Below are 14,436 nucleotides of genomic sequence, written 5' to 3' on the forward strand. Positions count from 1 at the left end.
TTTTTCAGAAATTTGATCCGATTCCGTTCCGTTACAACAAATTTTCAGTTGCTCCGATTCCATTCCGTACCTCTACTTTCTTATAAATTAGCTCCGATTCCGTTCCAGCGCCGCGGAACGGAATGGAGTCCACGGAAACGGAATAAATTCCGCTCCGTTGCAGCTCTCTAGTAAAGAGCACATAATAGCCGTTCAAGGGCGAAAACGAATGGAAAACCGGACAGTTGACAACCATTACTTCTGCAACTATCGAAAGGGATTTAACGAGTGATTGTGTTCTTTACATGAACGTGAAAAACCGAATTTGTGTAAACATCTTCAACATAATCCAAAAAATATATCGTAATAACGAACCGAACTAACACCTTAAAATGTAGACATGATCAACACGGTCAAACCTCTTTCAAAAAACGGTAATAACAATTGTGCGGTTTGAATTAGCAATGGATATTAAGTCACGTTGCACCGAGATAGAATGATCAATACGTCTGCGAAAGATGATCTAACGCTTCGATCACAGTTTTTTAACCTTAAGCTATAATTATAACGTAGATCTTTTTACCTGAATTCGTTAGAGAAATTGGGCGCCAGTTCGCGAATTTTATCGATTCTCCAGTTTTATTAAGGGAGCAACAGAAAATTTTTCAGTACCTTGGGGAGGTGGGTAAACCATTATAAACATTAACTTAAATCGTTCCTAGAATATTCCAAAAGGCTATGTAATACTCGACGAGGATTCCATCGAGAACGCAAGCCCGTAAATTAATCATTTGAAAATATCGCCAACATTACAATTCTATGAGAACTGCGAAACGTTAATAAATAAGTCGAAATTAGATTTTAAACATAAAGTACTGTCTTATCACCAACACTTTCAATTGAGATAATTAATTTAGGAGTCTATGACCGTTCTCCAGGGTTTATTAATTAGAATGTCAATTAATTATTAGGTCAGTGTCAACATTCAAAAAATATTTCATTAAGGATACACAAATTTATCAGAATTTCATTGTACAGGATGTTTTCAATTTAATTACCTTTGGCTTAATTTTGGCTACCATTTTAAATTAACCTTAATAATTCGTTAGTATCATAATAATTCATAAGACTTCGTTCTTATGGTGCTCGGATAGACTTTGGCTGAGCGCAACGAAAAACACGAAGAACCTGGTATTCTGAAGGGGTGAAGGCGCCACAGCACTTGAATTATTTTCATAGATTGCGAATCAACGTCTATGGTTCTCCGTAAACATTTTAATCGATGCTGTGTTACTGCGGGGGGACACTTGGTTAATAACGAAAAATAAAGGAGTGGGGTCAGCGTCTTATAGGAAGTAAAATTTTTCTAACATGATTGGAAGGTTTCTCGATGTCAGATGGAAAAACTTGGAATAAGATCAGAGCCACATTAACATCTGAACAATATTGTCAGTACTAGACTAAGTGATTTTTTTCGAGGGGTCAAACATAAATGTTCGAATTCAAAATTTTTTTTAAACGCTAGCAAAATTGTTACAAAAAATTTATTTTAAGTACATTTAACCCTTTTACAAAAAGTACAAAAAGACTAGCACATTATTTACTTAATATTGATTTAAAATTCAAATTAGACACAATTCCAAATCTGTTTGTGACAGGTACATTGAAATAGCATAAAATGTTCCTTTCTTAAGAGTATCGGTCTTTATTTATTTCGTTGCCTTCTCCTAGGGATGCAATTAATATTGTTAAGAGAACTTGGGACCCGGGCCGTCTGCCACCGCCCCCGTAATAACGCGAGTTGAAAATTCTTGAAACGTTTTTAGATGACTGAGAGCACAAAGTCTACCTTCCAGCTATCGTGCAAATTGAAGGCAAACGAAATGATAACCTTGATTTTTCAGCGAACTTGTTTTATTACTCAGTTATCGAATGGACGGGAGTTAAAGATGATTTGACGTCTGGCTGTTAATTGTTTTTTTTGATAACGATATTTTCGCTTATAGAATTATTAAAATGTGTACAAATTAATTTTACTAAGTGGCTTAGGAAAACATAATACATTTTGGAACAGGGTAAAAAACCACTTTGGAAATCTGAGCTTGTCAATTCGACATATATGCAAACATGTTTTTGTGTAAAATGATAACGAAAAATTTCAGATCGCGTCTATGGTAATGGGCCAACTGCGTAGTTACTATTTGCGCAGTTACCATTACCACATATGCAATTTTGCGGTTTTCCATTTGCGCATTTTAATTGGCGCAGTACCCCATTTCAGCAGTTTACCATTAACACGTTTCTCACTTGCACAATTATTCTGTTGGGAATGTATCTTCAATCAAAAAGCAAATCCTAGCTTCTCAGAATTTGAGCTAAGATGAACGTGATATCTGTCACGCTGACAGAATTATTCTTTCTCACGCTATGAAAACGTTTTCTTGGTTTGTTAACTAGTGTTCAGCGATAGGTACAATATCTTAAAACCGACAATGCTAGATCCGTTTTTACCTCTCCCAAGTCATCTAGCGACTAATTAAATATTATAACCTTTCCGAGGGTACTATGTAACCTAGGAGGCGTTATACAATCACCGTGACTGTCTGTGTGGGTGGATGTGTGTCTGTCTGTCCTGCAAAGGTTAACCATTGCGTACCCAGTTTATCGTAATCTCTGCGTTTGCAGGTGCTAGGACTGTCGAAGGGTTGGCGAAACCACCGTGCGACGGTGAGCGTTAACGGATTAATTTGCGGTTAGGCTTGGTTTGGATGGTGTTTTTTCGTTAATGTGCTCCGTCGTGACGGTTTTAACTCAGTTTGATTGGATATTTCGTTATTGTTATGTTTATGTGTAGGGTGTAACGTTGTGGGTGTTTAGTTTATGTTATGACGGTTCTGGGTGTTGAGTCTGTTGAGTTTGTTGTGCTTGTGGTTGTGTTTGTGGTGTTTGTGGTGTTTGTACGGGCGTTATCTCTACAACTTCTTCTTATTGACTTTTGGGACGGACCGAGTGCTGAGTGTTACGCAACCTCTCAACGTCCAATGGCAGAGTTTCCACCAATTGTTCACGGTATTCGTCTTAGTATCAATTTGAGATTTATTGGCGCCGGCCGGGAATCGAACCCGGGTCTGCTGCGTGCAAGAGATTTACTCTAACCACTAAGTCACCGTCGCTTGTTAAGCTACGATGTTTTTCGGAAACCGCTTTGGCGAATGTCCCCTACGAAGTTATAACGTTAGGTACTATAATTTATTCTACATCATTTTAAATATTTTTTATTTATATTAATCTTATATTTAATTAAATATTTATAAATTATATTAATCTTATATTTAACTAAATATTTATAAATTATATTAATCTTCTATTTAATTAAATATTTATAAATTATATTAATCTTATATTTAATTAAATATTTATAAATTATATTAATCTTATATTTAATTAAATATTTATAAATTATATTAATTTTACATTTAATTAAATATTTATAAATTATATTAATCTTATATTTAATTAAATATGTATAAATTATATTAATCTTATATTTAATTAAATATGTATAAATTATATTAATCTTATATTTAATTAAATATGTATAAATTATATTAATCTTATATTTAATTAAATATGTATAAATTTTATTAATCTTATATTTAATTAAATATTTATAAATTATATTAATCTTATATTTAATTAAATATTTTAGTATTTTAATGTAAAATTTGATAGTGTCCAGGAATTGAACTCGGGTCGCATTGTTACCATGCGGATAGTTCACCGCCGAGCTATTGACTTCCTTAGGTTAAATATTAAAGTAAAGGAACCATTACGATACGGCGGGATTTTTACTAAACGGATGAATATAATATCTGTATATATTGTTTATTGAACTTTGTTTTTAAATTTTTGTGAACTTGTTAAAGTCTAAATATTTTACGTATGAAAATTTAAAGGTCAAATCTTGCTTTAGCGCAGTCAGCAGATAAAAAGGTTAAAGGGTAGAACCCGTAAGTTTTTTGTAATTTATTTCGTTTTTCAGTCTTTTTTTAATCTATTGTGTGTTTAGCGTATTAGTTCATTTATGAAGAAAATATCGAGTTATTTACATAGTGGTCTGGGTTTTTAACTGGGTCGTCATTACTTCGTAATTTATTTTAAACGTTTTCTCGACTGCTTAAGATGTTTAATTCAGTTCATCAACTGGGTTCGTTTGTTTTATTTATAAAGAGCCCTAACTATTCCGTCTACGGTCATTTATTGATATACGAGCTGTCTTTTAGTCAAGGGGCTTTCTGTGCTTTGTGAATGGTAAGTTTTTCGCTTCTTGTTAATTCATTTTTTATTGGTGTGGATATTTGCATATCTACGATTCCTAATGCAGTCATTGATTTCCTGGGTGTGCGAGTCATTATATGATATTGGAAATTGGAATGAGTAAAATCTTTAGCAAATCCTTTGAAAATATGATTTCACCAGGATCATGATTTCTTGTAGCATCTATTTTGTAATGGTTTTTAGCAGCATTTGCCTTAGAAACATGTTCATCATCAACCCTGGTTACATCGTCATTAACATTCATTTAAGATTTTTTTAAAGCATATTCAGTGCAATGAGCACACTTATCAGATTTTCGCATTTTAAGTGATAAATTCATTTCCTTAATAGTTTTTCTATAAGACAGGCATTTTTCCTGTGGAAAGGTTTTTTAAGTCTTGAAGCATTAACTGTCGCGTTAAATTTCTAGGTATATACCTTACATTCGGAGAATTTACTCTGCGGTAATGTGCTTGCGCAGGATTGAGAGTTTCTATATGACCTTCAACAATATTTTTGTTAAGGACACGCGTCTTGTCTTGCAATCCACCTCTTCTTTCTTTAACATATTCTCCCAACGTTGAGCTTCGTTTTGCTTTTGACAATTCAGTTATCACCGATGGATTTGAAAATCCAAATGTCTTAAGAAAAAACTGCTGACAGACCCTCAACGACTTATTATCTTTTTCAAAAACATATATCCTGCATTCTTGTCATTTCAAGCTGGATGACTCTTCACTTTCTTCTAGTGTCACAGTTCTCCGTTTAACATCACCAAATGTTACGTGAGATAACCAAGATTTCCTTCTATTTTCACATGATTGAGACCAATATGCATTTCAAATTTCTTTGCGATTCTCATCTGTGAAATCAGTGCAATGGTAAACTTTTTCATAACAGCCAGAATTTCCTTCACAAGATTCTTTTATCGGATATTTTTGTCTGTTCCTAATTTCCTTTTCTGACTCTGTCCTTCTCCGTTTGGGTTTCTTAGGGGTTGAGGTAGTAATTGTTTCACTTGAAAGATTTAAATTCATACCCTGAGAATTTAACTGCATTGGAACATCTTCATTATATATTGTGTCTTCGGTAGTTGATTTGACAGTAGGATGGTTTATTCTAATTTCAGATAGATTAGCTTCAAGCAGATTCCCACTTTCATTTGACGCTACACTGTTTACTATTAGGACGGCCTGATCAGTAGGAATGTCATTTCCAACTTCAGTTGACTGACTAGACGTAGAAAGACTGCTGCAGCTGCTCTCAATTACAGCTGGCTCTTTATTAATGGAGTTGTTTATCATAGTTGAATCTTTATTTATGCCAAACCACCATTTATTTTGACGTTTCCAACTTCATTTGACTGACTAGACGAAAAAGGTCTTTCAAATACAGCTGACTCTTTAGTCGTTGAATTTTTGAAAATACTAGTTGAGTCTTTAGTAATTGAGGAGCTCACGGTCATAACAGTGGAATCATTATTAATCTTTGCCATTTATAACTTCAGTTGACTGACTAGACGTAGAAATAACGCTGCAGCTACTTTCATTTACAGTAGGCTCTTTAATAATGCAGTGGTTTATCATAGTTAAATCTTTATTAATTAATGCGCTTACAGTTACAGCTGCCAAATCACCATTTATTTTGACGTTTCCAACTTCATTTGACTGACTAGACGAAGAAGGTCTTTCAAATACAGCTGACTCTTTAGTAGGGGAATTTTTTAAAATCCTAGTTGAGTTGCCATTTCTAACTTCATTTGACTGACTAGATGTAGAAAGAACGCTACTTTCATTTACATTTGGCTCTTTAATAAAGGATAAGTTTATCCTAGTTGAATCTTTACTAATTAAGGAGCTCACGGTCACAGCACCTGAATCATCGATAACAACGGACTCTTTAGCAGTGGAGTTGTTAGTCATAGTTGAATCTTTAGTTATTACGGTCACAGGAGACAAATCATGTTGACTGATTAGATGTAGAAGATCTTTCAATTAAAGCTGACGTTTTAGTAGTGAACTGTACTATTTTAAGGCAAAATATCAGTCGTATTCCAACAACTACCTATTTTATTTAAACGTCAGTTTTATAACCCTAAGGCTCTTTAATAATTGACAATATTTCGATCACCAATTCGCTAAGATCAATTAAGTTTATTTGATTGTATTCATATTTGGCTCATAATGCATAAAGAACTAAATTTACGAGATTATCATAAACTTAAGTCTTTATGCATTATGACGTTTTAGTAAAAAAGGTAGATGTTGGAATACAACTGATATTTTGTCTGAAAAAAGTACAGTTTATTCTTAGCGTGTTGCCAAATATTATCATTAACACTACGATATACAATTTAAAATTAAAAACCAATATAACCCCTAACATTATCGGAAAAGAAGATCCTTTAAATTAAGGGTAAAAAATCCGACCCAGATAAAAAGGTGACAGCTCAAAAGGGTCTAGTTGGGCCCAGGTTAGACGATAAATAAAAACCTCTTAACCTGGTCAAATTTATCAAAATCTTTACAATAAGAGTAAATCAAGAAATAAATTTACTTTCGTTAAAATCTTCAGCTCATTGGTCTTCATAACCTCGTCATAATTGACGTTCTCTCCCGAAAAAAATACCAAAAGGAAATACGAGTCGATTTAAACTTTCTTAAACAACGTGATCTTATGGTATAAACAAGGAACTTTTATCTCGTTTTCTTTTTTGAAAAAAAAAATGGATACAAGACCTTCGACAGAAACGCATGAGACGACAGTGAAGTAACATGTTTTTTAAATTATCTCTCGCGTTACTCTTTGCAAATGCGCTTTTGGCGTTTGGTACCCCCGTTGAAGAGTTTGAATTGACCTCAAGTATATCGCCTTTGGAAAAGAGAAGGAAAGATGTCTGCAGAGCTGGAAAAGTAGACGCTTCAACCAGAACTCAAGATGGAACCACATACTTCTTTAAAAGTACGTACATTTCCTCAATCTACGAAATTACTCATTTTAATTTCCACGAGGGTGGCTTACGAAGAGTATTTCCGTCACTTATTGTTCTATCTCGCATACATTTTCTACTTATCAATGTTTCAAACTTCAATTAAATTTTAGAAGCAATATCTTATGGCTTCAAAAGTAGCTTGACGACTTAGGCCTAGGGTGGTGCTTTGGGTATTAGTCTAGCTGATAACTGAGCTGAATGAGTTGCAATCGTATATATGTATATTATTTTTATGGCGGGTTCCGAGAAATATGTTTAAGATCGGATGGAAAAAGATTCAAAACTTTGACTTTAGTCAAACGTTGAAGTCTAACTTATGATTAAATTTAAAGAAGATATATTTTTTTATTTACCCAAAGCCTTTTCACACAATATTTTCGTAAATAGAGTTTTCTGATATTTTGTTATATATTTAGTAGACATTTAAATTATAACACAAATTGGTTTTTCGTTAACGGAAACTACTATATTTAATCTAAGTTTCAAACGAAGGGGATTTGTTACAATTCCTTAACTTTATTTTAAGAATCTGAAATGCAGTTGAAATACTTATAAAAATCTGCATTATTGTAAGAAACTGGTCTTAACAGCAAAGAAATTTACATAATTTGATTTATTTATTTTCTCTATTAAGATAAATTTGGGGTAATGAATATTTTGAGTTTACAAGTGTGATGATACGGCAAGATATTTTTAGATTAGATATTTATTCTTAAATAAAGCTCTTGTTGTAATAGCATCATTTCAAGTAGGTCACCGTAGCTATATACAAGAACAAATTTATAATATTAAAGAGAAAATTGCAAGTCGTACTGAAGTACTTATAGATTGGTTAAGTGAAAGTATTTTTCTAGAAATTAAACGGTTTATTTCGAACAAGTTCTAAATGCATGATTTTTCGCTGAACCAAAAGGTGATTACTATTGGAAGTACAGTGAAAAAGATGGAGGAATCGTGGACTTACGCTTGATAGCCGATGATTGGAAAGGTGTCAAAGGTTCAATAGACGCTGCTTTAACCTGGGACGACGGCACAACCTTTCTTTTTAAGGTACCCAATCGCATTTCCTTTAAACAAGCGATATCTCTCCTGCACACTCATTTTCTTACATTATATTTGCCAATTTTATTTTTATATTTAAGTAATACAAAATTTAAATATAACATGACAAAAGCTTTAATAATTTACTAAATCCATTCTTCACAACGACAATGAAAGTATATTGAAAATGCGCTAAGTGGTAGCAGCTACAAGAAATAAACTTTTCGTTTACTTCATTTTAGGTCAAGGCCTATCAACATTAACACCGACATTTCATGTCACAATTAAGCAATTAAATCTATTTTAGTTTATAATTAACAATGTTTGAAATAAATAGTCGTAGCAGAATCAAAAAAATAAAGTTCGTTAAAACTCGTTGAATTTAAAAACATATGTAATATAAAATGTTAACATGAACATTCGAGTAAATATATGATTTATGATTTTAAAAAATCGCAAAAATATTTTGATACACACACATAATTAAGAGCAAGATTTCCCTTTTCTTAAAAAAGATTAAATCTGAACTTCGCCAAATCAATTTAAAACTAAGTTATTTCTCAGGGTGAAGAATACTGGAGATTCGTGAATAAAAAGGCCCTTCCAGGATACCCCAAAAAAATCAACGACGGCTTCCGAGGAATTCCGAATGACCTTGACGCCGCCCTGGTGTGGAGCAAGAACGGAGTCTCGTATTTCTTCAAAGGGGACCAATATTGGAGGTACGACCAAAAATCAGGCACGCCCACTGATGGTAAACCCGCCCTGATCAGCTCTTGGAAAGGTGTTCCCAACCACGTTGAGGCCGCCCTTCGATGGGAGAAAGGATTCACGTACTTCTTCAAAGGATCCAATTACTACAGATATGATAACGACGTAAGCTTTTATCGAAAAATAAAACTTTCTCAAGTTTATTTGTTAATTTATCAGTTGATAAACATTGATATTGATTCGTATAATTTCGACCTTCCGAATTATTAAACAAAATAAATTTAATATAAACAATGTTACCCGTATAGATAATAACACCCTAAAAGCCATGGATATAATTGTTTTGATTTCTGTTATGGAGAATTGCGGAGATAAATAATTATTAGTCAATCATTAAGGCATACCTAATATAGAAATAGAAATTTGGTGAAGTGCCAGCTGCACAATTTTTTTACAGCTAGGATGCTTCTAGGCAAATCATTTCGAAATGCAAGGGTTAAAAAATTACTAGCTTGAGACAGAATTGATTATATTTAAACATGAAAGTAATCCCAATATGCATAATTGAAACAAACTTCAATTTTCCTGAACAGAGTTTTCGGACGGTTTACCCCCATTTCGCCCAAAATAGTTCTCCCAATTCCAATTTCTCCCAATCCCATTTGTCCCAAAATAGTTATCCCAAATCCCATTTGTCCCAAAATTACCCTTGGTATAAACATGAATCTAAGTTTTATTTTAATATGCAAGTACATCAAATTTTGCCCATTTCATTTTACATCGAATCCCCATTTTATCGCTTCGAGGAATTCTTCTGGGGTTTTGGATCCTAACCTAATCTAACCTAACCTAACCTAACCTAACCTAACGCCAAGTCAATTCACATATTCACAAAACGGTAAACTTACTTTGTTTACCGATTCCAAATAATGATTGGGAGAAAGGGGAATCCATATTTTTGGGAATATTGATCGTTGGGAGAAATGGGAATCAATTTTTTTGGGAAACTTGATCGTTGGGAAAAATGGTAATACATATTTTTTGGGTTAAATGAACTCCGGTTCGGAGAAATGAAATTGGGACAAATGGGTCACCATGTTTTTGGGAGAACTGATAACTTTGGGAGAAGGTAAAATTGGGTTAAATGGGATCATACCTTTTCGGACCGGCCCAGTATTAGTTAATATTGAAATAATCAGATAAGCAAATACCCAAAGCACTCGCATACGTCCATGTAAGCTAGTGATTTTTTATGCCATTAGTTCAGGCTATTCAGTTACATTACCTAATAAGGTTATGGCAGCACCTTATGTCACAGCTCCCTCCATCCTTTTTTTTCCTCAACAGGTTTCTACGAAATAGAAAACTATAGAACTCGATGAATAACATCTTTAACAATTAAAAAGAGAACCTTCAAATTGAACGCAAAAGAAGTAATACAACATGGCCTCAATAAAATTACACAACGGGCTTAAAATTAGCTGTGGGACCGTTCTATGGCGCAGCCAGAAATTCGTCAAGGGGGGGTCGAATTATGTGAATGTTAAGAGGGGTGTCGAGAAGGAGCGGAAATTTAGTACAGGCAAAAGTAGCACCCCCCCTTGTCTACGCCACTGGGACCGTGTTTGCCCATCAGTGCGTTACCTTTTATAATTTATTTCTGGTTATATCATCACAGATTGAACGAGTCTCTTCTCAATATCCGAGCTCTACCGTTAAAGCTTGGTTCGATTGCGAGAAGCAGAGCCATCTCTCGAATCACTTCGAAAGGGAAATGCCCAAAGAAATGGAGAAGACACCCAAAGACATAATTGAAGCCATTGCGGAATTGAAGAGTGTCATCGAAGGAGTCTCTACCGAGATGGGTAATTTTATATACAGCCTCGATTAAATTTGGTTTGATTATTTTTGAATTCCAAATGAAAATGTTATTAACTTATGTTAAAATGTTATGCAAATTTAACGTGTGAGAGGTTTTTAAAGGTTCAAGATCCATAATCTAACGAGTGTTCAATAAAGAAATAATCTCAGAATTTTCAAACCGTGAGATATTTAAAAATAAATATTAAAGATGTTTCAGAGAAGTCTGCCACAAATTAACAGGCGTGTTCTTTGGATAACAAGGAGATAAAAAGGTCCTTAATAAACGTTTTCCGAAATCGAACCGTATCCGAGTAATTGCTTGTCAAAAATCGGCCTCCAATTTTTCTAAAAACACGCCAATGTGCAGTTCTATTGGTCCTAAGACCCAATTGTTTCCTTCACTATAAGCATTGGTTACTTATCTTTTAAGATAAAAAACAAAGCTTTTATCAAAAGTGCGTTGTTAAATTGAAATAGTAAGCTCGTGTAGAAATATGTGTTAAAAATAATCATGGTGTTTTCTAAGTGACTACGCCTATTGAAAAGGGAAATTTTAATTTCGATTTATAATTCTTCTAATGTCATAAGTAAATAAAAATTTAACCCCTTATGAGACATTTTTGAATGTATCCAGCTCGTCTCCGTGGGTTTTTTCCATATGTTAATACACTGAATAGAGTTGACTTGTGTAATTAATGATCTTATTAAATAATCACCCGCAAAAAATGCCTTTAGTCTTCAGGTTTAGCCTACAAAACATGTTCTAATAAATGTTTTTGGACGTGTACGAAGCTTGAATTGGCAATAACTAGGGGCACTTTAATAATTAAATTTGCATCTTAAACTTTCGTATCTATGCTATGGCGTACTTCACGAATACAGAACATGCCGATATGCCGATATGCCGATATGCATATAATCAGCTAGACTAATAGCCAAGGCACTAGCTTAGACCCAAGTCATCTAGCGACTAATTAAACATTATAAATATTATTAATATTATTTTTATTGATGCTGTCAATATTATAATTTTTTTTTTCAAGTTTTTTTATGGCATCATATCCAGGTGCCACCTAGGAGCAACAAACACAACACCCCACGCAAGGAGTACGCAACCCGTCAAAAGTCGTGGATTTTCTTGTGTACGTTTTTCATTGGCTAGACGCTTTAGCGCCTGCGGCCGTCGGAAGGGGAAAATTCGGAAATTGTCTTCTCCCCCGCCCGTAAAACGTTCAGCGTAAAGGCTCGTGACGCTCGTCCAATGAAACTCGTACACAACCCTTCGTTAGCGTGTTTAAAGGCTAGCTGTGTTCTCCTTGTGTTTGTTGCTCCTAGGTGCCATATAAGCAATAGTTGGTTGTGCGTGGCTAGGGTAACTTGAGATTATTTAAATTCAACAGTAAAACGAATAGTGCATGACTAATAAGCCAGCGAATGAATGAAGATAATACCTTGTGAGTTAGTCTAATATTCAAAATACATAATAATTCTAATTTATAAACAATTTATTACTTATAATGCCTGAAAACAGTTGGCAGGGTTAAATTGCGTAGGAGGGTGGTAGCAGGCCGTTCATGCCACGCGAGCCAACAGTTTAAAAATTGAATCATACCTCAATTAAACGCCCATAAAAAGAGCTTTAAAATGAGGTATTGCTCATCCATCAATCTCAACTGGTTCATGAGGAAAATGGCAGCTAAATCAAGATCAACGCAATATTTTACTTTTAATTACAATAATTAATATTTTTTAAAAGTGAAAAATACAATTTTTGTTATGAATTTCATTCATAGCTACATAATCTCCCTTAAAGGGAATATAACCTTTGGTATTTCAGTCACCCTCCGAGGGTTTCAATATTGTCCGCTGCCTCCCATGACTTTTCACACCTGCGGCGCTGATAATCGCTGATTGTGAAGTGAATAAAGGAAATTGATGGGGTCTTCCATAAAGAACGCGTTGGAGGTTCTATTCCCTTTAATATACCAATTTTTTGTCAAAATCAAAAAACATGCGTTTGAATCAATGAGTTGATTCGATGTTGAACGACCCCTCCTTTTGTTTGTCGGTTTATACTTTATTCTGATAAGTTACGGGTTGAAACTTTCTAGTTTTATTTGTTAGCTATGTCAGTTATGGATATGATAATTCCTTATCAAAAATGCAGATAATATGACAGCCGATTCATCACCATTAGATTTCGGGCAACTGTTATTCGAAACTTTAAATGGAAAGACCAGAAAACCTCTTCACACCACAGATAAATGAAAACTCTGAAAACCGTCAGGCGGTTAAACTTGCACAATTTTTGACTGTTATATGTATAATAATAATATCCAATGCCGTATAATTTCTAGATATATATATTATATTTCCTATAAGCAGCAACCACAGCAAACATTTTAAATGACATAATCCCAGTTAATTTTGAATCGACGGTGTAAACACACTTTTCGGCGTCTTGAATCTGTTGTTAACATTATTGAAGGTAAAACGAGATCCACATTTATTCTGTGGAGGACGTCAAAAATATGCCTTGATCATATTCCCACAATTAAATTAAATGATATAATTTTGTGGCCTCTGTTTGGGCAAGGTTCACTGCCTCTGAATCATTCCGTCGTCTTTATCGGCGCTGTGGCGGAAAACTCATTTATTTAAATGTAAATTAAGCTCTATTGGGAATGTCCATGGTTTCCATTTCACACCACCACATAATTAGCACTTCCTAAATAAACAATTATTGAATTTGTTAAATTGGGCTTCATAAGAACGGCTTTTTAACAAAAAAACTATTCTGAGAGCGCATATTGAACTGACGTTACCGAATTAATGTAGGATTCGTTTAGTAGGGCACTCTTTGCTTATACTCAAGGCGTTAACGCGAAGACCCAACGTTAGTCTAGAAACATTTCTAGCGCAGCATAGCAACATTCTATACGGATTCATATTATAAACTGTTCTTATACCGGTGTTATTTTTTATTTGCAGCTTGTTTTGGAAATTAAATGGCAATATTTTAGCCTACTTAGATATTTACGTCCATTTAAATATAATATTGTTTTTTAATATAAATCAATGATATATTGTTCTTTTTAGGGACTAAGCAAAAGCTAACCGAACATTGGATCACAAAACTCGTTTTGTCTCTAAATTGCTCCAATACATCCAAAACGATTAAAGATTTGGAACAAATTGATCTAAGTCGAGAGAAAAACCCGGGTGAAAACGATTTGGAACAAATTGATCTAAGTCAAGGGAAAAACCCTGGTAAAAAAGAAGAATAGAAAATTAAATTTGTACTTTCAAATAATATTGAAGTTCAATAAAATATATAAAATCATAAGAATTAACTATTTTAAGATAGTTTAATAAACTTCGAGCGTAAATTTATTTACACCAGTGAATCGTACTCTTACGACAGAACATAACTACTTGAATGGCGTTCGACAAAAAAATCGGTCGTAATATAGGCTAAACATGGTTGCACTTCAAAACCTCGGTCGTGTATTAATTATCGGTCATTTTCGTAG

The 14,436-nt window shown here is 33.9% G+C and overlaps 1 protein-coding gene across 1 annotated transcript; it reads left to right on the top strand.

Moving 5' to 3' along the window:
- Positions 1-7,033: 7,033 nt before the first annotated feature.
- Positions 7,034-14,214, top strand: LOC149930864 (uncharacterized). The gene is made up of 5 exons (XM_090158545.1): positions 7,034-7,257; positions 8,202-8,338; positions 8,894-9,205; positions 10,719-10,905; positions 14,003-14,214. Exons 1-5 carry the CDS (start codon positions 7,071-7,073, stop codon positions 14,188-14,190), a joined length of 1,011 nt encoding a protein of 336 aa, XP_090014671.1. The 5' UTR covers positions 7,034-7,070; the 3' UTR covers positions 14,191-14,214.
- The last annotated feature ends 222 nt before the right edge of the window (positions 14,215-14,436 follow it).

Source organism: Leiobunum rupestre, chromosome 9, assembly GCF_980474605.1.
Source record: "Leiobunum rupestre chromosome 9, qqLeiRupe1.1.hap1, whole genome shotgun sequence".
In the NCBI taxonomy this organism is placed as follows: Eukaryota; Metazoa; Arthropoda; class Arachnida; order Opiliones; family Sclerosomatidae; genus Leiobunum; species Leiobunum rupestre.